Source organism: Eptesicus fuscus, chromosome 5 (genome assembly GCF_027574615.1).
Source record: "Eptesicus fuscus isolate TK198812 chromosome 5, DD_ASM_mEF_20220401, whole genome shotgun sequence".
Lineage (NCBI taxonomy): Eukaryota > Metazoa > Chordata > Mammalia > Chiroptera > Vespertilionidae > Eptesicus > Eptesicus fuscus.
Window position 1 is genome coordinate 25,802,096 of NC_072477.1, and position 27,761 is coordinate 25,829,856.

Here is a 27,761-nt window from a genome sequence, read left to right on the forward strand (position 1 = left end):
AAAAACAGTGTGTTCTTAGGTAAGTAAATTTCATCTCTGACTCATATACTTAAAGATTTTTGGTTTGGCCCTGACCGGGTGCTCAGTTGGTTAGAGTGTCATTCCAATACACCAAGGCTGCAGGTTCAATTAACCAGTAAATGCATAAGTAAGTGAAAAGGCATCTCTCTCTTTCTCTCTCTCTCTCTAATAAAAAAAAAAAAAAAGACTTTGGCTTGAAGTCCTTTATATAAACAGCCAGTGGTATATTGCAAGTCAACCTCTATCTAAATTATGACAAAATTTGAAATTATTTTAAGCCTGTTAATCTTCAACCTTAGCCCAACTCCTGGACACTGGCAGAATGCGAGAGGCTGGCACTCCCAACAAATGCAGTTGAGTGAGTGATGAGTAGAGAAGAGCGGGCAAACACCTGCTCACAGGATCGAGCAGATTGGGGGTGAATGGAGGAAAGCGCCGAGGAGGACAGGGGAGACAGCGATAACCACAGGTGCCAGGCCCCACATGGAGATCGCCACCTTCTACTTTACAGCGGTTTTCCATCACCACCCATGATCTATGCACTATCTCATTCGGGCCTCCGTCACCCTGTGTGCACGTCTTTCATAGGAGAGGCACAGCGAGTGGAGGATGCTTGTTCAAACGTCACAGCTAGTTCATGGCAGCATAGGAATTTGAATCCTGGTCTCCAGCCTCTCATAAAATATGAGAATGGCCAGAGCTGGAGAAAACTATAGCATCCACCTGTCTAGCCCAAACATTTTCCAAACAAGGAAACCAGACACAGAGAGGTAGCCTGCTGGCCGGCACCTGAGTGTGGCAAGTGTGCTGGTGTCAGAGGGAACTGTGTCTCAGTCCTCCAGCAAATGGAGCTCTTTTGGAGGGAGGAGGAAGAGATGGGATAAATGGTCAGGAGGCAGCTGAAAGAGAGTCTTTTGCTCCAGTTTGAGTGAGAAGAATTTCCTGGAGTAATTTGGGGAACTGCATGGGGGCCTCCGCTGTGCGCAATGGCCGGCCTGCTTTCCTTGGTTATTCCTGGGGTGGTTCTCTGACAGGGGTCGGACCTCACATCCCACAGTTCCTCTCTGTCGCTGGACTTTTGCTTCCCCTCGTGTGAAAGGTCCCCTGCTTCCTTAACCAGTCTCTCCTGCATGTGCCCACTTTTCTCCTCTGCTCCCGACACCTTCACATGGCCACTTGGGTAAGTGATGAATGCAGTTGGTGTCCTGTGGGGTGTGGCTAGGAATTGTTGAGGATGTGGAGCTTCTCTAGCCAAATAACTTTGGAAATACTGGGTCAACTGAAATGAAAAGAGGTCTCGACTGCAGAACGTCTCAGAGCCTTACATCGATCCATGACTTAGCTCTCGGAGGACGAGATCATTTGCAGCAGTGCCTTAACCTTATTCCACTGTGGGGCACATTTCATGGTACTAGTGTTCTCTGAAATTTGCTTTATAATTTTATTTTTAAAAAGGCAATATAATGAAGTGCAGGGCCTTGCCGTATTTCTTTGCTTCTCCCAGCCCTACTTTTTTACAGTCCAGGTAGCAAGCTCTCTTGAAATAATTTCCCTCCGTCAAGCCCCACCCCTGTTTTCATAAGGTTTTCTCAAACTATCTGTGAAGAAATCCAGCTTGAACTTCCCCAGACCTTCACTGACTACTGGGGTCCCCTCTGAGGCACAGCACCTCCTCGCCTGCTGCGTTTGTTCCCCCGCTCTGTTTCTTTGTGCCTCTTTTGTAAAACAGAAAATGTGAACCATCTGCAAAGAGACAGGCTCGGTTCAACATCCTTAGTAGCAACTACCGAACTTGTGATGGAATGTCGACTATCATGTACCTGAACATTTCCCAGTGGGAACGAGTTAAACGAAAAGCAGAAGGCATAGGGATATTTGTCTCTTTGGTGGTCAGAGTATGAGGCTGCCTTTTTATTTTTAATCTGCCAGTTGCTCCAAATCAGTCAGCAGATTCTTTGATTACGCGAATGCACAGTGAACGTTAAGGATCTTGCTGGGTTGGTCCCACTGACCGCTTTGTTTCTGGGCAGCCCCATTTTCATTTGTCGGCATTGCCTACGGGACCTCTGAGAAACTGTGTTCCAGGGGTGTCCTGGCCCTGGCTGGAAGACCGAGTCTCCAGGCCGGCCGAGGTGGCTACTTGTACCCCCAAAACACCTTTCTCCACCAGAGGCTGCAGGAGAGCATTGCTTATTGCCTGGAGAGCTTATGAAAACGGATGGCTGGGCCCCACCCACAGAGTTTCTGGGTTCATTAGGTCTGGGGTCAGCCAGGGAATCTCCATTCTAACAAGTTCCCAGGTGATGCCATGGCTGCTGGTCTGGGGACCACCCTTCAAGCATCACTGTTTTAAAGGAAACTTCTCGTGCCACCCTTTCTGGCAATGATCGTGAAATACTCAAGAAGCAAGCACAAAGTTTTCTAGGTGGGAATGTGCGAACAAGGAGCCTGTGACCATCCTTCTTTCCCAAGTTCCTCTATTCCGGTTGTTTTGATGGCATATGGTCTTGTCATTCGCGGACCTGGTGATTGCAGCATTGCGTTGTCTGGTGATTTCACACGCGGAGGAGAGTCTGGAGCGGTGAGAAGGACGGGGCAGAGGAAGGGATGGGGGATCCTTTTGGTCTGCAGAGCACGAGCATGTTTTTTTTCTTCAGTTTGGAAAAGGTTATCCAGCAATGACCTCCTCATCTTCAGTCAGGTTTGGCTCAGAAGCAACAAGATGCAGAAAGAAAAACATAGCTTTGGAGCCCAAAGAACTGATCTTGCCTACAAGCTGTGTGACTTTGATAAAGGCATATAACCTCTCTGAGCCTATCTATGAAGTAAGGCTAATGGCGCCCACCTTGAAGGTCATTGAGAAGACAAAATGAGACAAGATATACAGGGTGGGGCAAAAGCAGGTTTAGAGTTGTTCCTATGGAATATAATAATTAATACATAACACAAGAATAAACCATTTTGCTACTCACAACTGTAAACCTGCATAGAGCATCTAAAGTAGTGGCGGGTCTAGAGTCTGCTCTCAGCATACCGAGTCCATCCTTTTCCCCTTCCTTTGTGCAGGGAGGGTTGGAGGCTGAAGCTTCAAAGCACAGCTGTTCTTGTGAGCTGCAGACACTGTCCCCTGCTCTCTGCCAGGTCTAGAGAGGGCAGTCTGCGAAGGAATGAGGGATTTTCCTTTTACAGTATTTACCTCATCCTCCAGAATTTAATGGAGGAGATGCAGGAACGAAGATAACCCTTCAATTTCAAATCCTCCTAAATAAGGGATTCTTTGTCAATTGTGTTTTTTATGAGATGATGGTGTAATGTGGCTGCCAACACCATATTAGTTAGAAGTGGTGTGTTTAGAATGAGGCAGTCTATTCTTCCCCAGGCTGATTATGACCACATCCAAAATCGTGTGTCCTGTTTGGGGAAGGACACTCTATATTGAATTCAGAAAAAAAGAGGCCAGAAGGAAAGAAAGACATAAATAAGTCCCTATGACATGGGAATGAGTGATAGAACTAAGGATTTATGCCAGGACAAAAAGAAATATTTGTTGGCTAAAAGATAGAATTTCATAGGACATAATGGTGTCTGTCTTCAAATCTTTCTGTGGAAAGTAGGATTTCTGTGGATTCTATAAGTCCCACAGCTAGAACTGAGATCATTTATTGGAAATTACAGGAAGACAGCTCTCAAGTCATTGTAGAGAAGGACTTTCCAACTAAATGGTCCCAAAATACATTATGTATGTTGTCATTGGTGGTGATGAGCTTCCTGTCTCTGGTGGCAATCAAGCAAAAGTTAGATGACTGCTTCTTGAGAAATTGTCAGTGGAACCTGAGCCCTGGGTTGGGGCAGGACAGGGAGAGGAAGGAGAAGATGAACCAGAAACCTCTGAAGTCCCCTTTAACCCAAAAGTTATATGACTCTACAACCCTCTCTAAATTGAACTTTTGCTGCTTAGGAGTAAGGTACAAATTTACAAATTAGTACTCAATTTGTCAGTGTTAATACCACACTTTCAAGTATATGATGAAGACCTTTTTTCCCCAAAAAAAGTATGAATGAACACTGTCCCCCCAACACACATCTAAAATATATTTAAAACCTGGGTGTTAGGGCTTCAGGGACTCAAAAGCTTTATTTTCTTGACTCATGGCCTTCTGTTTGGTGCTTAGAATAGACAAGGTTTTGTAAACAGCAAATATGGTATCTGGTTCATTCACTTTTATTTCCATTTGGGGGGGGAGGTCAAATATGTTTTTATGTTTTGAAATGCCCATTAAGAGTCCCTCCTGTGTAGGAGCTTTGCTTAGATCCGAACTGTGAGGGTCTGGCCAGTCCTGGGCCTGCAGGAGTGGGAGCTCTTCCTCGTCCCATGTCTGACTTCACTTTTAATTTAACTTTTCTGCCTTCATAACTCCCTCCTGTGTTCCTATTACCTTTCTCTACTTTGACCTGGCGAAAAAAATCTGACCCCTTTAATTTTGCAAAATAGTTTAGTTGACTGACCTGCAGGGACTCCTCCTGGTGTGTTATATGCACACAGAGTGGTGTGGCAATGGCCCTGAGTGTGGGTATTAATGGTTCTGCCTGGAAGGTCCCTGAGTAAGTGCATGCTGTGGGCCTACTGTGTACCTACCCACCTGGTTGAACATTAGCTATTGTCTCATAAAATCCTAAAAAGCGTGTGAGTTACTTCCCAGGAGTCTTTAATTTAAGCTCCTTCCCAATGCACGGGCACTCCCTCCCCACCCCCACGGCACCCCTGCTCAACAGCCTTCAGTCCCTGGTTGCCCATTTACCAGTTAAGTTCTCTCTGGTTCAGAACTTCCACCTGTGAATTGCTCTACTTGTAAAAAGTTCTTCCCTATTTTGAGTCAGAATCTGAGTCATATATATACTACAGGCCCGGTGCACGAAATTCGTGCAAGGGGCTCGGCCCTCGCAGCCCCAGCTGCCTTGGCTCTCACAGCCCCGGCTTCATCCGGAAGGTAGTCCGGACAGTCATTCTGCTGTTCGGTCTAACTGGCATATTAACTCTTTATTATATAGGATTTTACTCAGTAATCCTGAGTCAGCTCTGAGAGACTATTCAGTAAAAAGCTATTGTCATCCACAGACAAATGTCTGAAGAAAGTGCTCATTTGTCCCTTTGGTCTCCAAACAAACCATCTCTGGCTCTTTTGAATATTCCTCATGCGACATAATTTTCCAACCTACTCACCTGAGTCACCCCCTAGCTATGCTATCGCCAATATCACTTTAAAAGATGCAATGCCCACCCGGCTGGTGTGGCTCAGTGGTTGAGCATCGACCCATGAATCAGGAAGTCACTCTTTGACTCCAGGTCAGGGCACATGCCTGGGTTGCAGGCTAGACCCCCAATAGGGGGCATGCAGGAGGCAGCCGATGGATGATTCTCTCATCATTGATGTTTCTCTCTCTCTCTCTTCCTGTCTCTGAAATCAATAAAAGAAAAACATACAAAAAATTTTTAAGATGCAATGTCCTTTAGAGAGACATAGAGAGTAGTGATTAGAACTAAGAACTCTGCAGCCAGGCCCTTGGGTTTGAATCCTGACTTTACTACTTGCAAGCTGGGTGACCCTGGGCATGCTGGGGTCCCATTTTCTCATCTATAAAATGGGGATATAATAGTGTCATAGCTCAAAGAGAGGATTAAATACTGCCTAGGTCATAGTGAGAACTGAAGAAGTTAATATGTGTCAAGCACTTCTAAAACAGCCTGGCATGTGGTAAGTGCTATATAAATAAGTGTTGTTGTTGTCTAAAAAAAATGAACCACAGAGATGGTGATTGAAGCCCCCCATCACTGAGCCTCCCCATTCCCATAGGCAGAAGGAAGGTCAGAGAAGCAGGCCTCCATCCTTCCCTCCCTCCCAAGGACACCCCCTCGCAGAGGAGCAGCTGCCATACCATCTAGAGCTTGCTTCTTTCATTTCCACAACAGACAAGCTATGGGGACAGACTCACCCAGGGATGTGCCCAGCTGGGAGCACCCAGCCTCTGCATGCTTCCTCCAAAGCAAAGGAGGCAGCCAACCTGGGAAAGGATGCACGGTGGCCATTCAGCTGGAGAAGAGCCATTGAAGAGAGTAGGACTGAACCGTGGTAGGCAACTCCCGACAGAACACAGTGGAGACAATGTCCTGAGCACACAGCATGCTGTACCCACCCTCATCTTACTGCACATGTCTGCACCTGCTGGGTGACCCAGGGGTACCAGCGCTCTCACAGAAAAGAAGACATATGCAGGAGATTAGATAACTCACTTGCTAGACAAGTCCTTTCTGCACTGGATGAATCAGGCCCTGTCCCTGTCACCATTTATAACATTTAAAGTTTGCTTTCACAGCAACATAACTTAGATTGTATATTCACTGCAAATTACGCGTCACCTAGACCACCCACAGGACGGCAAGAAGTAGAGCCCCCTCGAGAAGCCAGCTGCTGGCTGTTGCTCACCAAGGCTCAAGCTTCTCCATCTTTTCATACCTTGATGTGCTAAGAACCTTAATGGCCACAGAGCTATGTCAGTGGAGGGAGAGGAGTAAGCAGGAGCCCAATGCCTGACGCACGCAGGCAGCAATGCATCTCCTCAGACATCAAGGCTCGCTGTAACCCAGTTTCTAATTTGAAAAAGAAATCCCTTCCCTACTATAGGTTCCAAGAAGAAATATTAGCTTGCCAAAGATAGAGCTCTCTAGTGATTCTAGAGAGTTTCTAACCCCCTCATTTGCACTTTTCTCCTCCCGCCCCCTTTTCCTTCCTTGCAAATACCAAACCAAGGACATGGATACTTGTCACAATGCCTAAAACCACAGCACTGGCTTCAGGCTCCTGGGCCTCCATCTCCTCACTCTCATGGTGATGGCAGCTGGAATTAACCACACACATGGGTGCAGAACAACACTCACCCCACTGGTCATTTAAAAAGAAAATGGCCCTAGCTGGTTTGGCTCAGTGGATAGAGCATCAGCCTGTGGACTCAACAGTCCCGGGTTCGATTCTGGTCAAGGGCACATGTCCGGGTTGCAGGCTTGATCCCCAGTAGGGGGTGTGTAGGAGGCAACCGATCAACAATTCTCTCTAATTATTGATGTTTCTATCTCTCTCTCCCTCTCTGAAATCAATAAAAAAAAATTTAAGTGTTTAAAAAGGAAGTGGAAGATTCAGAACTTACTACAAAGCTGTAGTAATAAAGAGAGGGTGGCACTGACATAAGGAGAGACATGTCGATGAATGGGATAGAATTGAAAGTTCAGAAAGAAACTCTCACATGTATAGTCAATGGGTTTTCAACAAGCAGGAGCCCAATGCCTGACTCAATGTCCATGACAATTTAAGGGGGGAAGGAGCGGTCTTTTCAACAAGTAGTGCTGGGATTGCTGGATATACACATGCGAAACCTCACACTGTGTACAAACGTGAACTCAAAATGGATGATCAACCTAACTATACAAGTGAAAACCATAAAACTCACCTTGGATTAGGGAATGTTTTTTTGATATGACACCAAGAGCACAAGCAATGTTTTTTAAAAGTAGATAAATTGGGCTTCATTAAAATTAAAACTTTTATGCATTAAAAGATGTTATCAAGAAAATGAAAAATTAACTCAATGATGGGGGAAAATATTTGTAAACCATATGTCTGATAGGATTCTTGCATCTAGAATATAAAAAGAACTCTTACAACTCAATAAAGATAAATAACTGAATTTTTTAATTGAGCAAAAGATCTAAATAGAAACTTCTCCAAAGAACATATACAAATGACCAAAAAGCACATGAAAAGATGCTCAATATCAATAGTCATTAGGGAAATGCAAAGTAAAAACTCAATGTGATACCATTTCAGCCTGGCCAGTGTGGCTCAGTGGTTGATCATCGGCCTATGAACCAGAAGGTCATGGTTCAATTCCTGGTCAGGGCACATGCCCAGGTTGCAGGCTCAGTCCCCAGTAGGGAGTGTGCAGGAAGCAGCCGATCAATGATTCTCTCTCATCATTGATGTTCCTGTATCTCTCTCCCTTTCCCTTCCTCTCGGAAATCAATAAAAACAAATTTTTTAAAAAGAGATACCATTTTACAGCTAACAGGATGGCTATAATAAAGAAGACAGACAATTACAAGTGTTTGCAAAGATGTAAAGTACTTGGAACCCTTATACATTGCATGGGACAGAGTTTGCCAGCCTCTGTATGGCTCAACTAGCTCTCCCATTTTACAGTTGAGCAGCCTGAAACCTGAAGAGGAAGAAAATTAACGTTTGTCAAACAGCAATTATGTGCTAAATAGAGGGCATTTTTGTGTAAGTTATCACATGCAATATCTAGTTGTTTGGAACAAGAGCAATTCAATGAAAAAAAAAAAACAAACATGAAAAGCAAATAGTAAGATGCCGGATGTTCACATTGTAAACAAAAAACACCTAATATTTTTATTGAACACTTAACCGAAAAGGAAAAAGAAAAGCAACCACTCGCCCACCAACAGTGGGTCTATGGACCATTATGTCCTTGATACATAAGGGATGGGCTTGGATTTTTAACAGTGTGACTGCTTTTTTCTAAATAAAAGTTGGCATTGTACATGCCACAGAAGGCTGAGGGAGCCTAGGGCAGGGTACTGCCCAGTAAAAACATACAGGACTGGCTTTGTTTGGGGGCAGCCATGGGCTGGGGAAGCTCAGAAGACTCCAGCTTATTATGGATGCAACCAGGATCTTAGTGTTGGAGTGTTCTGAGCCTCTGGACTCTTTTGGGACCTCCAGGCTAATCAAAAATAGGACAAATCCTTTTCACCCTGGGAAGATGCTCAGCAGTCCCGCCTGTCTATGTTTAATCAGCTGAGGCCAACAGTCTAGGCCCGTGGTCGGCAAACTGCGGCTCGCGAGCCACATGCGGCTCTTTGGCCCCTTGAGTGTGGCTCTTACACAAAATACCACAGCCTGGGCGAGTCTATTTTGAAGAAGTGGCATTAGAAGAAGTTTAAGTTTAAAAAATTTGGCTCTCAAAAGAAATTTCAGTCGCTGTACTGTTGATATTTGGCTCTGTTGACTAATGAGTTTGCCGACCACTGGTCTAGGCAAATCACCGATACCTCCCGTACTTGCTGGGGATCTGGAAGAGGGAGGCCCAGATGGTAAACCCAGGTGTTTCCAGGGCAAGCTAGTCACACAACTCAGGCTTGTAGGGGTGACTTCAGGAAGCGCAGTTCTATTCTGTGGGGTCGGGGTGGGGGGTGGGGGGAGGAGCTAAAAAAGAACATCAAGGCCTGCTCATAGCTCAAGCCCAGGCACTTAGGAAATAGGCTGTAATTCCCTAGGTTTTGGCAAAGACAACAGTAAGAGCTATAGAATGCTGACAAGGGGAGAGCCCACCGTCTTTGCCAAAAAGCCACAACACATTTTCTTTGGGCTTCCAACTTCAGAACACAGCATTGTGAAGAAGAAAGCACAGCTTCCCAGACCCCTATATGCAAAAAAAAAAAAAAGACTTCAGAAAATAAAAGAGTACGTATATGTGTGCATTGGTGGAGGAACAGTGATTAGAACAAGTGAAAATGGGGAGAGGTTAGTGCCAGAGAGATCTGTATCAAGAAAGACTGTTCCTGGGGCATGGAGCTCAAAGACGGGAAACCTAACACATTTGTTTCATATAGAAGCAACATTATGAATGGAGTTCTATATTCTATAGTATTATTAGAGCCACAATCCATCTACACAAAAACTTAAAAATGGCTTGGGAATGTATTTGATAACAACCACTGCTCAACACCATGGAAGTCAGTTTGGTAGCATGCATCAAATGCCTCAAAAAGTGAATGCCCTTTTGACCCAATATTCACCTTCCAAAAATTTAATCCCCAAATTTCCAGGATTCATGGTACATTCATACAATGAAATACAAGGCAGCCATTTTAAACACGAGGTAGCGTTACATGTAATTAACCTGGAAATAAGTCTACAATATAATTAGTTTAAGAAAGTGTTATATATGATATTATACCATTTCTTCCCTAAATAGTAAGTACTCACAAAGAAAATAAATCTAGAGGGTTATAGACTTCATTGTCCCTATTTCAGGAAGATGAAATCGCTGGCTTTACCTTCCTGCCTTATGTGTTTCTGTATTGTCAGAATTTTTTTTTTTACAAAGTATATGTAACTTTTCTATTTAGAAAAAAATGTTCTCTCTTTAATTAATTGAGTCCCTAACATACTTACAGATACACATATATAAAATGAAACTTTGCAACACACCATTTTACTAGCCGCATAGTGTGTGGCTATGTCATAATTTGTTTTGTTTAAGCAATTCTCTTTTATTGGATATTTAGTATTTTTGTTTTTTCAATCCTCACCTGAGGATATTTTTCCATTGATTTTTAGAGAGAGTGGAAGAGAGAGGAAAAAACAGAAGAAATATCAATGTGAGAGAAATACATCGATTGGTTGCCGCCTGCACGAGCCCTGACCAGGGCCCGGGCCGAGGAGGAGCCTGCAACCAAGGTACGTGCCCTTGACCTTTCAGTCCGCAGGCTGACACTCTATCCACTGAGCCAAACTGGCTAGGGCTATTATTGGATATTTAGGTTGTTTCTAAATTTTTGCTACTATAAGCAAAACTTAGATGGAAATCCTTGTGGCTAAATATTTGCACTTATTTTTAATTATTTTCTTAGAATAAATTCCTAGAAGTAGAATTCCAGGTTCAAGATGTGGGCACAATTAAAAACTTTTGACCCATAATGCAAAGTTATGCCATAAAAAGTCAGTGACAATTTACTCCCCCAACTGCAATGTGGGGGTCACCTTCTCCCTTCACTCAAGCCTATTCCAATTTTTACCAATCTGGCAAGCAAAGCGACACATCATTATTTTTATTTGTATTTCTTTCATTACTAAGGAAAATGACATCATTCACTTTCCCTTATTGGCTATCTGTTATGTGTAACCTGTTTGTTAATATCTCTTGCCCACTTTTCTACTAGAATGTTTTTCTTTCTGGTTTGTGAGAGTTCTTTATATAATATTAGTCCTTTGTCACTAAGGCTAATAATATATATCATTTGCTTTTTAGTTTTGCTTCAGATGTGATTTTTTATGTTCAAAAAATTTTAATTTGTATATATTTTCTTAACAATAAAGTATGTACATTCAGGATTCTAGTTACTGACTTGTAAATTACTGAGCATTTGAAATATAACCAGTTGTACATGTATGATCTCATACACTGGCTACTTTATCATATGTTTTCATCTCTTTTCTGCATGTGAGATCTGTGAAGGCACAGGTCACGACATTTCTTGAATCCCCCATAGCAACCAGCACATAGCTCAGAACGTAGCAAAGCTCAAATTGTCTGAAATGAAAAAATATTGTCTGGGATTTGCTTTGAAGCAATCTAATTTGGGGTGGAAGGCAAAAATGGGATAAGATGAAACAGAACCAGCCACATGTCAATCATTGTTGAAGCTGGGTGACGGATACATGGAATTCATTATACTATTATTTCTATTTTTTTATATATTTGAAAATTTCCATAATCAAAAGGATTTTTTTTTTTTAATGTCTGCTTGACCAGTCGGTCAACAGCATCAGAGAGGGGACTTCTAGAACAACAATGGGAAATAAGTTACATTTATATCAAGGACCTTTCTGTAGCATAAAAAAGTTAAGATCACAGGCCTTGAAACTATGCAGGCTGGGTGCAAGTCCTTTCTAGGTTAGTGACTTTGAACCAGTTACTCAACCCCTCTGATGCTCATGTTTCCGTTATAAATAAGGGTATTAATAACTACCTCAAAAGGTCCTAATAAAGAATTATGGGTGTAAAACTCAGTGCCTAGCACCAAGTAGCACTCAATGAAGAGTCGTCAACATTATTATCCAGTGATGCACAAGCTTGACACGCTCCAGCCACACTTCCTGATGGTGGTGATCCGATACCTTTCTACTACAGCTCTGGTTTCTGTGAATCAGCTCGGGCATTGGGCAACTGCTTGGCAGAGAACTTAGTAGAACAGATGTCAGGAGCCACGTTCCTGATACCCAGAAGAGAAAATAGATAAGGCCACCGCAGAGGACAAAGACCACAGACCCCCAACCTTACTCAGCAGGTCACCAAAGAGCAGTAACTCCATGTTCCAATGATGCAATCAAGAACAAGGGTGATGTTGCCTGGCCAGTGTTGCTCAGTGGTTGATCGTTGACCCATGCACCAAGAGGTCACCAGTTCGATTCCTGCTCAGGGCACATATCCTGGTTGCAGACTTGATCCCCATCACCCAGCTTCAACAGGAGGCAGCTGATTGATGTTTCTCGCTCATCAATGTTTCTATCTCTCTCTCCCTCTCCTTCCCTCTCTCTCTAAAAATCAATAAAAACATATATATTTTTTTGAAATTTTCAACAATAAAACTTAAAAAAAAAAAAAGAACAAGGGTGACGAAGCCCTAACAGCAGTGAGCCATTCATAATTTTGACCCAACACTGGCATCACCTGGGGTCCCACTCCCAGAATTTAATTTCATGGTCTGGGATGTGGACTCGGTAGGTATCAAGACTTTAAAAAATCTAATGTGCACCAACCACTCTGCTGTGTGAGCTGGGGTGGAGGGAAGAGGACAAGGGAAAACAAAGAAGAGAACAGAGATCATTGCATCCCACATGAACCCCATTAAAGCCAAGCCAGTCATGTGGTCCCAAGCTGTGTCCCATGCCAGACAAACCTAGTCCCTTTCAAGCCCCTTCCCTCCCCCTCTAAACTTCAAGAGTATGTTACTGTCATAATTCATAGGGCTAACATGTTTTATTAACGCCAAGATACATGCATATCAATGTTATAAAGCAGCATAGCCATAGCTGATCTCTGGGTTTCAGTCTTAAAAAACAAAAAAGTCCAGCTCGGTGCCGGTGGAGGTGGGGGAGGGAGAAAGCAATTTGTCCCTCGCCTTTTGGCAGCCCGTCAGTGCGACTGAAGCTCACTCCCAGAGGCAGCCTTGTTTTGTGAAGTTATTGCAGTGTCTTTGATCAAGGGGAAAAGCACATCCATTTCAATCACTGTAACGGGCCCGGCCGGCTGTCTGGCTGCCTGGCTGCCCACCGGGGTGACCAGCCTTGAGCCTGCAGACACATGGCAGCGCTTACCGTGTCAGACAAATGAGGGGTTCCTGACTGCCTCCCCAACCTTTGCTGAACTTCAGGGGCCTCTCACTTAGCAATTCCGCCCTGACTAATCGGGAAGTTCCTCTCCCCGAAAACACCACCTGGTCCGGCCTGGCCTCGCCCAAACAAAAGCTGGCCAGCAGCTGTCTGTCAGGCGGCAGCAAACACTTCAGAACCAGGAGGGCAGGGGTCAACCGCTCTCATAAGCAACACACTCAGAATTACACAAGCCTAGAGAAAAGGGGGGAGGGGGGAAGAGATTTTGCCTCCTTCCTATGACCTTTACCCCATCTCGGCCCCAAACTCAGCGGAGAGAATTCTGTTTTTCTCCCCGGTGTGTGAATTCTCAAATCCATATACAAAGATCGCCTGCATTCTTTCCACTAGAATAAATACTGTAATAAAAAAATTGAGAAGAGGGCTAATCAATTTTCAAACTTGGGGAGGTTCAACACAAGGTTTTAGTTTCCTTAAGTGACATCATTCATAAAATCTTGGGGAGACGTGCGTAGCAGAGCCAGAGTGGAGATGGGGATGATGATGATAGCAATGACAGATATTTATACAGCAGTTTATGTGCTTCAAGTGTTTTACACGCATTAACTCATGTAATCTTCAATACGACCTTATGAGGTAAGCTATAGTAATACTTATTGATAGTAATAATAGTAGCATAATAATAGGTATAATATAGTAATTATCACTATGTATAGCAATAGTGGTAATCTCCATTTTTCCCCATAAGGATAGTATGACCCAGAAAAGTCCAGTAGCTTGCCTGAGGGGTGGGGGCTGGGAGTCATGCTCAGGCAGTCTGGTACCCTAACCACAGCACTGGGACCGGTGCGCTAACCACAGCACTAGACTGCCTTCTGCCGGTCCACACCTCAGAGTCCCCTTTAAAGCTGCCCGTTCAGAGAACAGCAGAGTGCGGAGGCCTCTGGAGCTAGAGAGAGCTGAGTTTGCATCCCAGTTCCGCCGCTCTGTGCCCGGCTGTGGCTGCATCTTCTGTGAATGGGGATAATAGCACCTACCTCACAGGCCCGGGCTGAGGCTTCAGTGAGAAAATGAGCCAAGGTCCGTTTTAATGCAGTGGCCCTCAGTCCTGGACGAACATTTGAATCCGCTGGGAATTTCTAAAAATACGAGGCCCAACCGCTTCCCCACCACCCTGCCACATTTCCTCCTAAGCGGGTGGTCAGCCTGAAATCAGCCTTCCCCTGGGCCCAGCCCCGAAAGGAGACCTGAAACCCATGGGCCCGAAGGCCAGCCCACACCCTGCACCCCACCGATGCAGAACTGCAGGGGCGGTTGAAACCTCTGGCGGCTTTGCTTCCATCCAACTCCGCTCTCTTCCACAGGGAAAGTCAAAGGCACCAGGACCATCCCCAACCCCCCGGGGCTCACCCCTGCCCAGTGGCCTTCCCCACTGTCATGGACAGTGCCTTCATCCAGCCGCCTCCCGCCCCACCTCCAGCCTAACCGCTTATGAAGGAGTTACCTGCTGTCCTATTGTCCCTGCTGCCTGTTTTAGAAATATCTGAGCCAACATCAACACGGCCAGCGTTACTTTTACACAAAGCTCTGGCCAGACTGCCTGAAAAGAAACTTTAAAATCTGTGTGCACACAGACACATGAGTGTATGCACGCGCGTGCACGCATGCAGGCCACATACACACACACACACACACACACACACACCACGTACTCCAAGCACCACAGTACACCTTGTACTCTAAGGGGTCCCTGCCTCATTGGGGGACTTGGGGGCAGGCAGCGGGGGAGCAGAGAGCGGTAGCAATAAATAGTGAAGGGAATACCAGGGTTGCCCATGGAAACTGGCAAGGATAAGAAAAAATAATCAGCCTCCATTTGACAGAAGAGAAAAATGGAGAGGGCCAGCAGGGAGGACGGGGACCAAGCAATGCCAGTTTCCTGGCTCGGACTGGCACACGCATTCTCAGCGCCCACTGCCAGCTGGCAAGGGGCAGCGTGGAGGGTCCAGGAGGGGGAACGTAGGCACCAGAAGGTAGCACAGAGGGTGTCAAAGAGCCCTCAGCTGTTTCCCAGAGAGCCAAGGCTCGGGGGGGCCCTCCCGTGCCTGGCACCTCCTCTTGGCCCCCAGCCAGAGAGCCTGGGCCAAGGCCTCACCTGGGTGAAGGAGCCATCCTCGCTGCATTCCGGGACAAACACCGCCTCCTGGGGCTTCTTGGCTTGCTCCAGGGCCTGAGCCCGCTCCAGGCGACACTTGCTCTGGCCAGCGTCTAGAAGAGGAGAGGAGCGAGCAGATGTCACACTTCCCTTGGATTCCGCGCAGGCGCCATGCAAGCTCATGGCTGCCCGTGGGAGCCTGAGGACGCCACGGGATCTCTCACATCCATCCTCACCACGATCAGGCGGGAGCCCCCTCGGGACCGGCTCCTCTAATGGCAGGCAGGGCCAGTGAGTGCACGGGCTCATCCTCCTCATCAGTGTTCTTCTTAGAAAAGCGGGGGTTGTATTTATACCACATTCTACTTATTTTTTTCTTCCAAGTACCCCCCAAAACTTGTTCCACTTCTCTTATTTTTCACTGGGTTTATTAAAAAACATGCAAGCCCACGGGGCCTCCAAGATGTTTTCTAGTTCAAGAATGGCAAGCACTTTCTTCGGGAAATCAGAGGCCCGAGAGGCCTGAGAGGCCCGCTTCGCCTCCCGCAATTCCTATAATGGCTCCAAGCAGCCCAGAATCACAAATCCAAATATCTGCAGGGGGTAGGAAAGTGACATCAACTGGAGAAGCGTTCAGCTTGGAGACACCACAGGGGGTGCCGAGGACTGTGACCAATCGGAGAGCAGGTTCCCCTCTACAGGAGGTAGCTGCTACTCAGCTCTCGCCGCGTGTTGCCTGGTGGGAAGGAACACAAACGTAATATTCCCAGAGCTTCCGATTTTTTATGAGAGGTCCAAAAATCCAGATTTTGATGTTGAATCTCCTAATTTTTAAATGTTGTCTCAAATGTTTTTAATATTTTTAAACAGGTGAGCAGACCAAAAAAAACACCAGATCTCTTGGCCAACAATTTGGAACCCCTGTTCAGAAGCCAGCAATAATGTCTTGCTATTTTAAGCATCTCCATTTATAAAATAAAAATAAATAGCTCTAGCCACACAGCATCACATCCCTCTAAGCCCGAGCCTGGCGACAGTATTTCAAAGACAGAAAAGTGCTCGTTTCTTCAGGTAGAGCCGTTCACTTCATATTCCCTGGTAGAAAGGGTAGGGGGATAGGATAGCAGACCAAATAAATAGACTCGTTCTGAGATCCCCAACTCCCCCCCCGCTCCACCCCCTGCTAAGGAGTGTACCATGCAGGAAGCTGTGGTGCCCAAGCACCTCTCCTCAACTGGGCAGAGATGTACACAACTCACCTTTGCATCTGCCTCGATGCACCACACCCAGGGCTGGGTCTCTGCACTTGGCTCGCTGGTACTCACACATGGACTCATAGGACCGGCCGTCGGAGGCACAGATGGGTTTGGGTTGAGTCCTAGAGCAGTGGAGGTTGCACTGAGGGTCACGGTCACTTATGAGAAACTAGATTGGAAAAAGTGAAAGGGTATAGAGGTTACTCTTGCAAGAAAATTAGGGGCGAGCCCATGACTTACAATACTGATTTACTTAGCAAGTCCAGAATAAACCCAAAGTTATTACTAGTAAACCCTGGATGTGGAAGGGAACTGAGCAGCCACAAAGTCTCACCAAGGAAGGCACCTGTGCTGGGTAATTCCCCGGCAGGATCTATCTCATCAATCCTCACAACAACCCTATGAAATAGAAACCGTCTATTTTGTAGATAAGGAAACGGAAGCTAAGAGAGAGGTAACTTGCCCAGAGTTACAGAGCTGTAAGTGGTGCATTTGATTGGCCAGAAGTCAAATCAAAGCTTTTCCCACTGGGACACTCAGCCTTCCCATCCATGCAGGTCACGAGTCCTCTCTTTTGGTACTTCCCCAAATTAGGAACTCCCTAGCAATCTCTAAATTCCACCTTTGGATAGTTTTGTTTATTAGAAAGTAATATTGAGCCCCAAATCTATTACTCTTTCATTTCGGCCCACTGCTCTCTGGCAGAATACAAGCTAAATGATTTTCTATGAGTAAGGGAGTTCCTGATTTTAAACATAACAATAATAATCAGCTTGGAAAATGCTGAGTCAAACAGGTTTCTTTCGGACTTCTCAGACACCTTGGATACATTCATTGTGAATCTCCAAGAGATAACAGTAAATTAAAGATTGCTGCAAATTATTTGCTATTCTTCCCATTGAGCTGTGGAGTCTAATTCCCTCCCCGTGAAGCTGGACTGGCCTCACTAACTTACCTACCCAATAAAATGCTGTGGCAGTGATGTTTGGGGATTTCCAAGCAAGTTCATACAAAGTCTTACCGCTTCCTCCCAGGCCTCTTGCAACACTCACTCTGGAGGAAACCAGCTGCCATGTAAGAAGCCTAACAACCCTGAGACGGCCATGCTATGAGGAAGCCCAAGCTACCATGTGGTGAAACCATGTGCAGGGAGAAATCCCCAGACAACCCAGGCCTGGAGACATGTGAGTGAAGCAACTTCTGATGAGTCTACCCCCAGTTACTGTCTGATTGCAACTAAAAGACATGAAAGGCAATAACTGCGTGAGAGACCCCAAGTGAGAACTGCCCAGCTGATCCCCATCAACCCACAGTACTGTGAGAGATAATAATAAATTGTTGTTTTAGCCATTAAGGTTAGTGGTAGTTTGTTCCATAGCAATAAATAACCAGGAAGGGGCATTTATGATGATGCATCTCCCAAACTTATTCAACCGTGAACCCCTTTATCAGTGAACCCCTGTTAACAGGAGGCCATACAATCCATGAGCTCCTTTTGAACAGCCCATAATTCGACAGCATGGGCCTTGAGAGCTGGGTCTCCTCTCAACCACCCTCACATAGCACAGCTCTGGGCACATTGAAGCCTCTTCATCAGTGTGGAGGGAGAAAATGGGTATCCCACAATGCATAGCAATGTCATGAGCACACAACTGGCTGTAGTGGTGCTAGAGTTGACTGAATGATCACACCAAGATCACAGGGTACAGGGAAGGTGTGAACACAACCCCTGTTTCAGGTATATCTGCAGGCCCTTTGAGTGAAGCAAAAAGATGAGAACTCGCTGACCCTTTTTCAGAACAGCAGAGGGAGGTCCGGAGGCAGTGCCATTTCTTCAAGGGAGCACTGGAAACAGACGCCCCCTACTGGAAAGATTCCAAGAGAGCCCAAGCCTGTCCATGAAGGCACCAACTGCCTCCCAGCTGCAAAACCAGTCCCTCCCACCCCAACCCACACCCCGACCTCCTGCCTGGTGCTGGCTGCTCAGCACAGGGAGGAAGAGCTGAGGGCTGACAGCACGCACAGGCGTCATCAGGTGGACGTGCATCGTGGCTCTCCCTTCGGAGACCCTGAGCTCCACACTCACAGGTTCAACCTAAGTCTTGCCCAGAGCCCAAAAGGAAATGTCCTGAGAGTGTTTCATGATAGAGCCTAGTGCTCCAGGATAAAGACCAATAATATATCGAGTCACATCCAGAGGAAGCCTGCCACCTCCCAGGCAGGCACACAGAGGAGGGATGAGCTGATAGGACAGCAGGAGGGGGCACACGGCCCCCAGCCTCAATTCCCCTCAGGTTGCCCCTGCTTAAAACCTGAGGTGTCCCACTGCCCTTGGGGACCTTCACATGCTTTTCTGTCCTGTAGAAATCTAACCCCGAGGCCCCGCTCTGGCCTCAGCACTTCCCGTTCTGTCCCCTCCTTGCTGGCTGCTGGTCAGGCACCGGCCTGCGTTTTCCCCAGAGGAGCCACACCGGTTCCACCTCCAGGCCTTCGGACACACTGCTCCTGCTCCCCTCTCTCCCACCCCTGCTTCAGACCTCAGCTCACGTCACCTCCTCTGGGAGGCCTTCCCTAGCTCTCACAGGTGAGGATGGTCCCCCTGTAATAACCTCTCACACCCCACTTTTCCTTCATGGCTCTTAACACGGTTTGTGTGAAGCATTGATTGTGTGCTTTGATGAACAGTGGAAACACCAACTCAGAGCCCCACATGACAAGGATACTGTCTATTCTGCCTGTGAACGCATCCCCATCATCGGAGCCTTCTGGGCACGCCATTCTTGTGCGAAGCAGCATCCCTGCTATGGCATTTCCCATGCGGCATTAGCTCAGAAGCAGCTGGTGCAGGTGACAGGCCTGGCCTCCCAGGCTCCTGCCCCCCGGGGATCCCTGGGCCTCTTCTCCACCCTCACGCTCTGAGCTTTCCCCCTCCCTCCCGAGTTACACAGTGGGCAGCAGTGGGCACAGCTTCCTGCCTTGGCTCCACCCCAGAACTTAAGTTATCTTGAGGCTGAGAGGTGTGTCTCTCCCACCCCGACCCCAGCCCCTCTGCCACTATAGCCCCCAGCCTCCAACCGACTGTGCACAGGGAAAGCGTGGGACCCAAAGGTCCAGCTGAACACGGCACAGGACACAGGAGGCTGCAAACAGCAAAGCTGGCCTCCCGTCCTCCCTCAGGATGGCTCCCTGAGTCCCATTCCTAATCTGTCTGCCACCTAGAATGCAGCCAGACCTGGCTCCGTCATTCTCCCTGGTGAGCAGCAGACGCCGGGCCAGACGGCAGGATCCATGTCCTCAGCCTTGGCAAGGCTGGCCAAGAGCAGGTTAGGGCACTGCTATCGTCACACCACTCGCTCCTTGTCCATGGAAGTCAGGGCTACTTACGTGAAATAACGCACTGATTCTTAAGACCTGTTTGTTAGGTTATTTTGCCATGTAATCAGCAGGAGCCGAGGAACAACACGCCCTCTGTTTTCATGATCACACGAGGACGGAAATATATGTTCCTTCCAACGCCTGGGAAAACCAAGGGACCCATCCTTAGTCACAGGGATCTGGTAGCCAGACCTGAAGTCTGAAGAGTAATTCTAATAAAAGCTGATAATTATATATTACTTACAATATGCTAACAATTTAATCTTCATAATCACCCTCTGAGGCAGGGTATGTTATGATCTTCATTTTACAGATAAAAAACTAAAGCCCAGAGGAATTAGGCAACTTCTCCAAGATTACACAGTATGTACATGTCCATGCTGGGATTGGTACCCAAGGCCTGGCTCCAGAACCAGTCTTCTAACCACTAACCCACACTGCCTTTCATTATGACAGAGTGACACTGCTAAAAACAACTCTGGCCCAATTGCAAAACTGATTCACAAAATCAAAAACTGTTCGTCAAGAACCTACTGTGTGCCATACCCTAACCTGAAGATCCAGATAGGACAGCCCTGCCCACTTTAAGCCTAGTGTGAGAAGCTCCTCATAGGGGTCTTGTTCACCTTAAAAACAAACAAACAGGCATCAAAAAAGACAGTTTCTCTTCATACTCCAGGAGGTTGCCCTGTTGTCTCCTCCTCAGCTCACAGGGGATGACAGCTGCAGGCGTCACCATGGCATTGAACTACAGGCCATAAATTCGGTTTGGAAACGGCCTTCTCTGGGCCAAAATAGGCGCCACATAGACGCCAGAAACCAGCTTAATAACTAAGGGAACACTCTGTCTACAGCAGACAGGTCAAAGAGCTTCAGAAGAAGCCCCACCTGCCTCACACATGGACATCCTTCCGGCTTCAGAAGAGCTCCCAAAAGGTCCCCGCTGGAAATTACTGATCCCTGAGGCCAAGTGAAAAAGTTCCGGGACAGCACAGGGCCCTTGCTAAAGACCATCTTCAATCAACTGTGGTGTCTTGTTTTCGTCTGTTTTAGGAACTGTGTGTGTGTTTGTGATTGTTTTTAAAAAAAAGCAATGAGTTCTATAAAATCGAGTTTGGGTAGGATGACGATGCCCTCATAGTTATCCTATCAAAATCTCCAGGGCCCCAGGGGGATTACGTGGGTCCACAAACACTACTTATTTAGCCACCCATTCATCTACTTTTGTACTCAACAAGAGAGTACTGTGAAGTGCCCAGCACTGCAGGAGGCGTGGGGAGCAGACCAAAACCAACATAGTCCTGCCCTCAATGAGCTTGCACTCTAGGGCAGACACACAAGCAAGACGACATGGCAAGGGAACAGGACACTGAAGGACAAGAGAGGATTTAGTCCTAGGGTCTCTGCAATGCTACAAAGCCACACAGTCCTCAGAACTTCCTGTGGGGATGGCCATGTCCTACGTCTGGACTGTCCATATGGTAGCCACAAACCACACATGGCCATTAAGAACTAAACTGTGGCTATTGCAACCGAGGGACTAAATTCTTAGTTGCATTTAATTTCAGTTAACTTAAATTTGCATAGCCATATGTGGCTAGTGGCTACCATATTCAAGAGCACAGTTCGAGAGGGGAGGGGAGATAGGTCCATCCTCACTGGAATTTTAGATTGGATTGAGGGGTCAGAGAGGGAGGAGGAAGAAGCAGATCCTGATGATAATTTCCACATTCTGAAACTGGACATGAAATCAGTTCATTGCTTATGGGTCAACAGCAGGACAGCCCAGGAGTTCATCACAGTCCACCTGAAGCCACAAGGTAGATGTTTCCCTCTCTTCTGCAGGACCCAGGAGGTACGGGCTACAAGTCTCCAGCACCAGCCTGTGGCTGGGGTCAGTCCTCTCAGCACTCAGACAAAACTCAGTCTGAGTCACCCTGCCGAGACCTGAGCCTCCGAGCCACAGAAGTCTGCTGTGGGCTCAAAAGCAATTGCAGTTGGTGGAAATTTTTGGTGTTGGGCAGAGGTGAGCTGTCTCCCCAGTGAGGCAAACGCTGAGCCATCTCCCTCTGGGGGAAAATAGTATTTTCATTAAAATCCTCACATACATTCCCTTCCCTCTTCCTAACCAAAAGACAACAAAAACAAAATAATTATGTTAAACATGATTGCGTAATAAGGAAACCAAACAAAAGGGGCTGGGACTACTGTGCATTGGCAAGCTTCTCCCGCCCTCTCTCCTTGGGGAGTGAATGATTCCAAAGCAAACACACATTTTGTGGTCTGCTCACATTTGTAAAGTAGGACAAGCACTTGAAATACATATAAATAATCCATCCTACTGGAGTAGCAAGCTACCGATGGGGGCATCCTTCACCATAGAAAAGATGGGGATAAAGGAAATCAATGTTAGGCCAACAATCCCTTCTGTCTGAAAGGCACACACGCCAGTCTGGGCCCTGCAGCCTCCAGCAGAGCAGAATGCAAACCCTGCCACAGCTTTTGCTCAGAGAGACCACTCCAGTACCACAAGCTGTGTTAGGTTTGACTGACTGCCAAGTTTCCATGACAATGTAGGGAACAACAAAGGCAGCCTAAGGTTCCATCTGGGAGACGTTTGATTCTTTGCAGTATGGAGTTGGTTTCACGGTCTTCACTTCCACCTGTACCATGCTGACTTAACCTGTATCTAAAATTCTACACAGGCATTTTTCTGGTAAGATGCGCTATCTCTGCTTGTTTCCCAGGCGTAGAAGTTGGCGTAGAAACCATAATAAGCAACCGGGGCGGTGGCCCATCACTGTGAGACAGCCACAATTTGGAGTAGCAAGTAGTCTTCCTCTTTATGATATCAGACTAAAAAACCACAGGCCAAACTCAACTAATTTGAGGGGTTTTTGTTAATAAACTCATATATAACACAGCTTCGGGGACTCACTTAGCTATTGCTGCAAAACAAACCAACCCTAAACGTAGTGGTGTCAAACAACGATTTATGATTTCTCTCAATTCTACAGGTTGGCTGGGCTCAGCTGGGAGCTTCTTCGGCTCCACGTGGTGTCTGCTGAGATTACACTTGGCTGCATTCAGTTGGGAGCTTGGCTGTGGCTGAAACATCCACGAAGACTTCACCCTCTGGCTCAGTTGGGGTGGTGGAAATGGCTGGGGGGCTGGCGGGGCCTCTCTCTCTCCAGCTGGCTTCCCTCTTAGCCATGATGACTTTATTCAGTCCTTTATCTCTTGCCGAGATGTTTGACTCTTTGCCCCCAACCTTTCTTCCTCAGTCAAGTTCAGATTCCATACAACCACCGAGGTTACCATCCTAAAAAGCAAATGCTTTCATGTTTTAAACACCACCACTAGCTTCCTTGAACCTGCAGCTGCATTGTGCTCATACTTCTATCAAAGCCTCAATGTACATTATCATTCATATGTTTACATGTCTAGGAAAGACTCTCTTATTCCTCTTTCTATACACAGGGCCTCACCCTGCCTGATCAACAGCAGTTGTTCAATGCCTATTTGAAGAATGAATGGGTGACTATCAAACCTTACCTAACATATATCCTAGATAAGAAACTCCTTCTTTTTTAATCACTTACTATGAAAAGAGATATTCTTTGTCCAAATACCACCAAAAGCTTAAAGCTCTCAAACGCAGTAAGGAAAACAGGTTGTTGCCTTTTTTCCTTTCAAGAAACATCTATTAGATAAGGGAAACCATAAACACCATATTTTTCCCTTGAAGTAGAGCCATTGAAGAGAATGTACCAAAGTGGCTGAGACAGTATCCATATACCATGCACGTCGTCACTAAGTCACCATGGAATTCCCTCCCGAGAAGGCTGGCTTAGCCTGAGAGCCGCCTCCCACAGCCCTGCAGGGAGCCTTCCCACCACCCTGCAGACAAGTCTTGTCACCCATCGGTCAGGCAGTAATCTGAGATGCCCGGGGTGGCTGAACTGAACTGAGTATAATTTAACAGCCAATGGGATTAGCACTCTGGTTTTTCTGACAGCTACCATATGCATGCACTCCAGTAAGAACAACAGCCAGATAATAAAATGGATTCATTTATAAGTCAGATTTTTCACACGCTGAATTCATTTTTTCCCACAGAATTAAGGTTGTAAATAACGGTGGGCTTTCCAGCTCCATCCACAAATGCCTGTTTGGAAGGAATGGGGAGGGGAACGTGTGCCTGTTGAGTAGGGAGCAGACACAGTAAAGGAGCCTGGTGCCTGGGCCCCCAGTGGGGCAGAATTCCTCAGCCCCACTGCCCTGCCCTGCCTGCCTCCGGACCTGGCACATGCTGGTCCATCTCCCTGGACTGTGCGTCCATCTCATACGCCCTTCTGATCTCAGAGCACTTGCGGCTTCCGTGGGGCGTTTACTTCCCAAGGAGGCCGGGACTCCAGCGAGAAGCCTCCACACACCCTCTGCTTCCCCCTGTGGCCTTTGTCACACTTGTAATTAAAGGACTAATTGTTCCATTATGTTTCTTGCTCATCTTCCCCACTAACCCATAAACTCCCTGCGGCAGGAACCAAGATCTGCTGGTGCCACACTGCTGGGTCCCCAGTGCCCAGCAGGGCCTTGCCCAAAGGGGTGCTCGATTGACTGAAAGAAGGAGGAGGAAACTGAGGCTCAGCCAGGTTGAGCAAGCAAGTGGTGGAGCACGCCTTCAGCCTGCCTGTAAGGCCCAGATTCTTCCTGCTGCAGCACACGTTTCCGCGCAGGGTGTCCAGCCCTGAGCCCTGGAGCTCAGGCGGGCACTGCTGTCCAGGAGCGGAGGGGGCTCTGCTCTTAGCTCTTTCGGTGGCCCCTCCAGTGGACAGGAGAGAAGAAGGGCTCTGCGAGCAGAGAGAGCTTCCTAAGGGAAGGATACTTTTCCCATCTTGGTTGTAAATCAACGTGCAGCTCAGGTTTTGTTTTGTTTAATATATTTTCATTGATTTCAGAGAGGAAGGGAGAGGGAGAGAGAAGCATCAATGATAACAGAGAATCATTGATCGGCTGCCTCTTGCATGCCCCCAACTGGGGATTGAGCCCACAACCCAGGCATGTGCCCTTGATCGGAATCGAACCCGGGCCCCTTCAGTCCATAGGCTGAAGCTCTATCTACTGAGCCAAACCAGCTAGGGCCCAGCTCAAGTTTTTAAACTCAGACACTACAAAGCATTTCTGGGAGGTAACTCCACTATTGAAAGGTGTGTGTGTGGGGGCGGGGGGGGGGGGCTTACTCCTGCAGCTTGCACCTGGGACAAAAAGGAGGGAGCACATTCCAGACATCGAGCTGCGGCTTGGCCTCTTGCTCTCCCACCTCTGGGCACTTGCTTCCTCGTCTGCAAAACTCTGTCACTTGCTTCCTCGTCTGCAAAAGCGAACTGTGGCCTTTTCCTCCGGGGCCGCTCCTTTGGGAACGGAGAACAGTTTCCCATTAAACCATCACTCACCCAGCCACTATCTAATCCATCATCCCCACTGAGAACCCACATCCCTGCTCCTGCCAGCTCGCTCTCACCCTCCCCTGACCCCGCAGCCACTGCATTTACACAGGTGCAAAGGGGCGGCCAGCAGGGCTGGAGTGGGGCTCCTGAAGATGGAGGAGGGCAGATAAGGGAGGTCAGAGGGAAGGCGCGGCCCGTACCACACAGCTCTGCTCTTCTTCCACACACCTCCACGGCCGGCCGGCCTGACAACAGCACGCCGATTAAAGGGCTTTTCACGCCGCTGAGGGAAAGCAGACGGCTCCCTCCAGCTGTTGGGCAGCTGGAACCACTTCTGTTGTTTTAGCCAGGAGAGGCCTGACCTTCGTCACCCCTCCCATCCCCTCCCCAAGGGAGGAATTTAGTGGTCACCTACCCCATCCACCCAACTTTCCTCCTCTACTGTGCCCCCCACAACCACGGGGATGACAGGTCAGGACCCGGGGGAGACGGCTGTCTTACTCCAGGTGCCATTATGGGGAAGGGGGGAAGGTGCCATTATGGAGTGGGTTAGACAAAGCAGCTGGGACCCTGGACTGAAACTCACACAGATCCCCATCCATGCCCGTGCCAGTCTATTAGAAAGGTGGGTGCAGATAAAGTGTGGGCTAGGGCCCAGATCACCAAACTTCTAAAATATGAAGCATTATCCTGAGTGAAAGGAGCCAGGCTCAAAAGGCTACATACGGATGATTCCATTTGTAAGAGAAATCAGATCAGTTCCTGCCAGGGACTGGAGGTAGGGGGCGAAGCATGATAGTATGGGGGGAGGGGGTGTTTCCTTCTTGATTATGACAGTGGTTATAAAACTATATAAAGTTGTTAAAATTCATAAAAGTGTACACCTAAAAAAGGGTGAATTATACGGCATGTAAATCATATATCAATAAACAAAAGAGAGAAACGCGTAACACTCACGAAAAATAATTCCAAAGCATGTTTGTTTTGAACAGCAGACCTCCCATAGGTCCTCAAAGAGGTTTCTGGAGATTTCTCTGCCCACCCCCGTCAATTACCAGGCATCGTGCTAGGTGCAGTGGGGGTTACAAAAATAAACAACAGAGGCTCTGCCCCCCAGAGGCTGAGCTTGAGGCAAGGACTGACATGTGTACAGTTAACTCCACAGGGACCACATTTTCAAAACCAGCAACGAGGAAGCAACGCCTAAGTCACAAACAGACAAAAGGGTAGAACATTTGAAAATGGGATGCCAGGAAGTCTGTGATGGGAGGTGGCTAACTCTTTAAAAAATGGAGGGGAGGAGAGGGGAGGAGAGGGGAGGGGAAGGGAAGGGAGGGAAGGGGAGGGGAGGGGAGAGAAGGGGAGGGGAGGGGAGGATCTCGGGTTCCCCAGGGCTGTGCTGAGAGGTTAATGCAGACTGGATGGGCCAGGACTTCTTCGAGAACCATAAACTGGGCCATAAAGGATCTCCACGGGCAGGAAGGAACGACTGAAGGGCATCCTAAGCCAGTGGTCGGCAAACTGCGGCTCGCGAGCCACATGCTGCTCTTTGGCCCCTTGAGTTTTTAGCAAAGGCCAGCTTAGGAGTACCCTAATTAAGTTAATAACCATGTACCTACCTATATAGTTTAATTAAAAAAAAATTTGGCTCTCAAAAGAAATTTCAATCGCTGTACCGTTGATATTTGGCTCTGTTGACTAATGAATTTGCCGACCACTCTCCTAAGCAACAGCAGCAGGTACACAGAAGTAAAGAAGCAAACTCATTTCAAAAGATAGTTTAGATATGACCATTTAAGGGAAAAATAAGGCTCTAGGGCCAGACTGGGGGTGAGATCACGGAGGAGCTTGAACATTCCCAGTTGTCTTTTTTTTTATTAAAAGACCTGGAAGCCAGCGGAGGAAGTAGAAGACAAGATCAGACCTGAGCTTTAGAAATCTCTGGCAGGGGCATGAAAGTCAAAAGAGCGGCCGCTCGGAGGCCATGAAGCTGAATGCAGCGCAGAAGGAACGGAGAAGGGGGACGTGGGCCAGGGCAGTGGCTGGGTGAGACGGTTGGGTGAGATAAAAGCACCAAGAACCGAACAGCCATCTGCAGGGAGTGGGGCAGCTGCCGTGGGCGGTGGCCTGTGTTCTCAGCACAGCCTGCAGGAAGGGACGGGCGGGATGCCACACGCATGTTGGCAAGGAAGAAGAAATGGAGGACACGTGGAAATGAAAATATTTCTTTGAAACAAAACAAACAAAACTGAAACAGACTCATAGACACAGAGAGCGAACTGGTGGTTGCCAGAGGGGAGGGGGATTAGGGGACTGG

The 27,761-nt window shown here is 47.2% G+C and overlaps 1 protein-coding gene across 1 annotated transcript in view; it reads right to left on the reverse strand.

Annotated features, from left to right (window-relative positions):
- SMOC1 (SPARC related modular calcium binding 1) overlaps positions 1-27,761 on the reverse strand; it is a 135,672-nt gene that overhangs the window by 54,229 nt on the left and 53,682 nt on the right. The window contains exons 2-3 of the mRNA XM_054715470.1: positions 16,623-16,788; positions 15,364-15,476 (exon numbers count right to left, since the gene is read on the reverse strand). Coding sequence (XP_054571445.1) covers positions 15,364-15,476; positions 16,623-16,788 — 279 coding nt within the window. The remainder of the gene's footprint in view (positions 1-15,363; positions 15,477-16,622; positions 16,789-27,761) is intronic.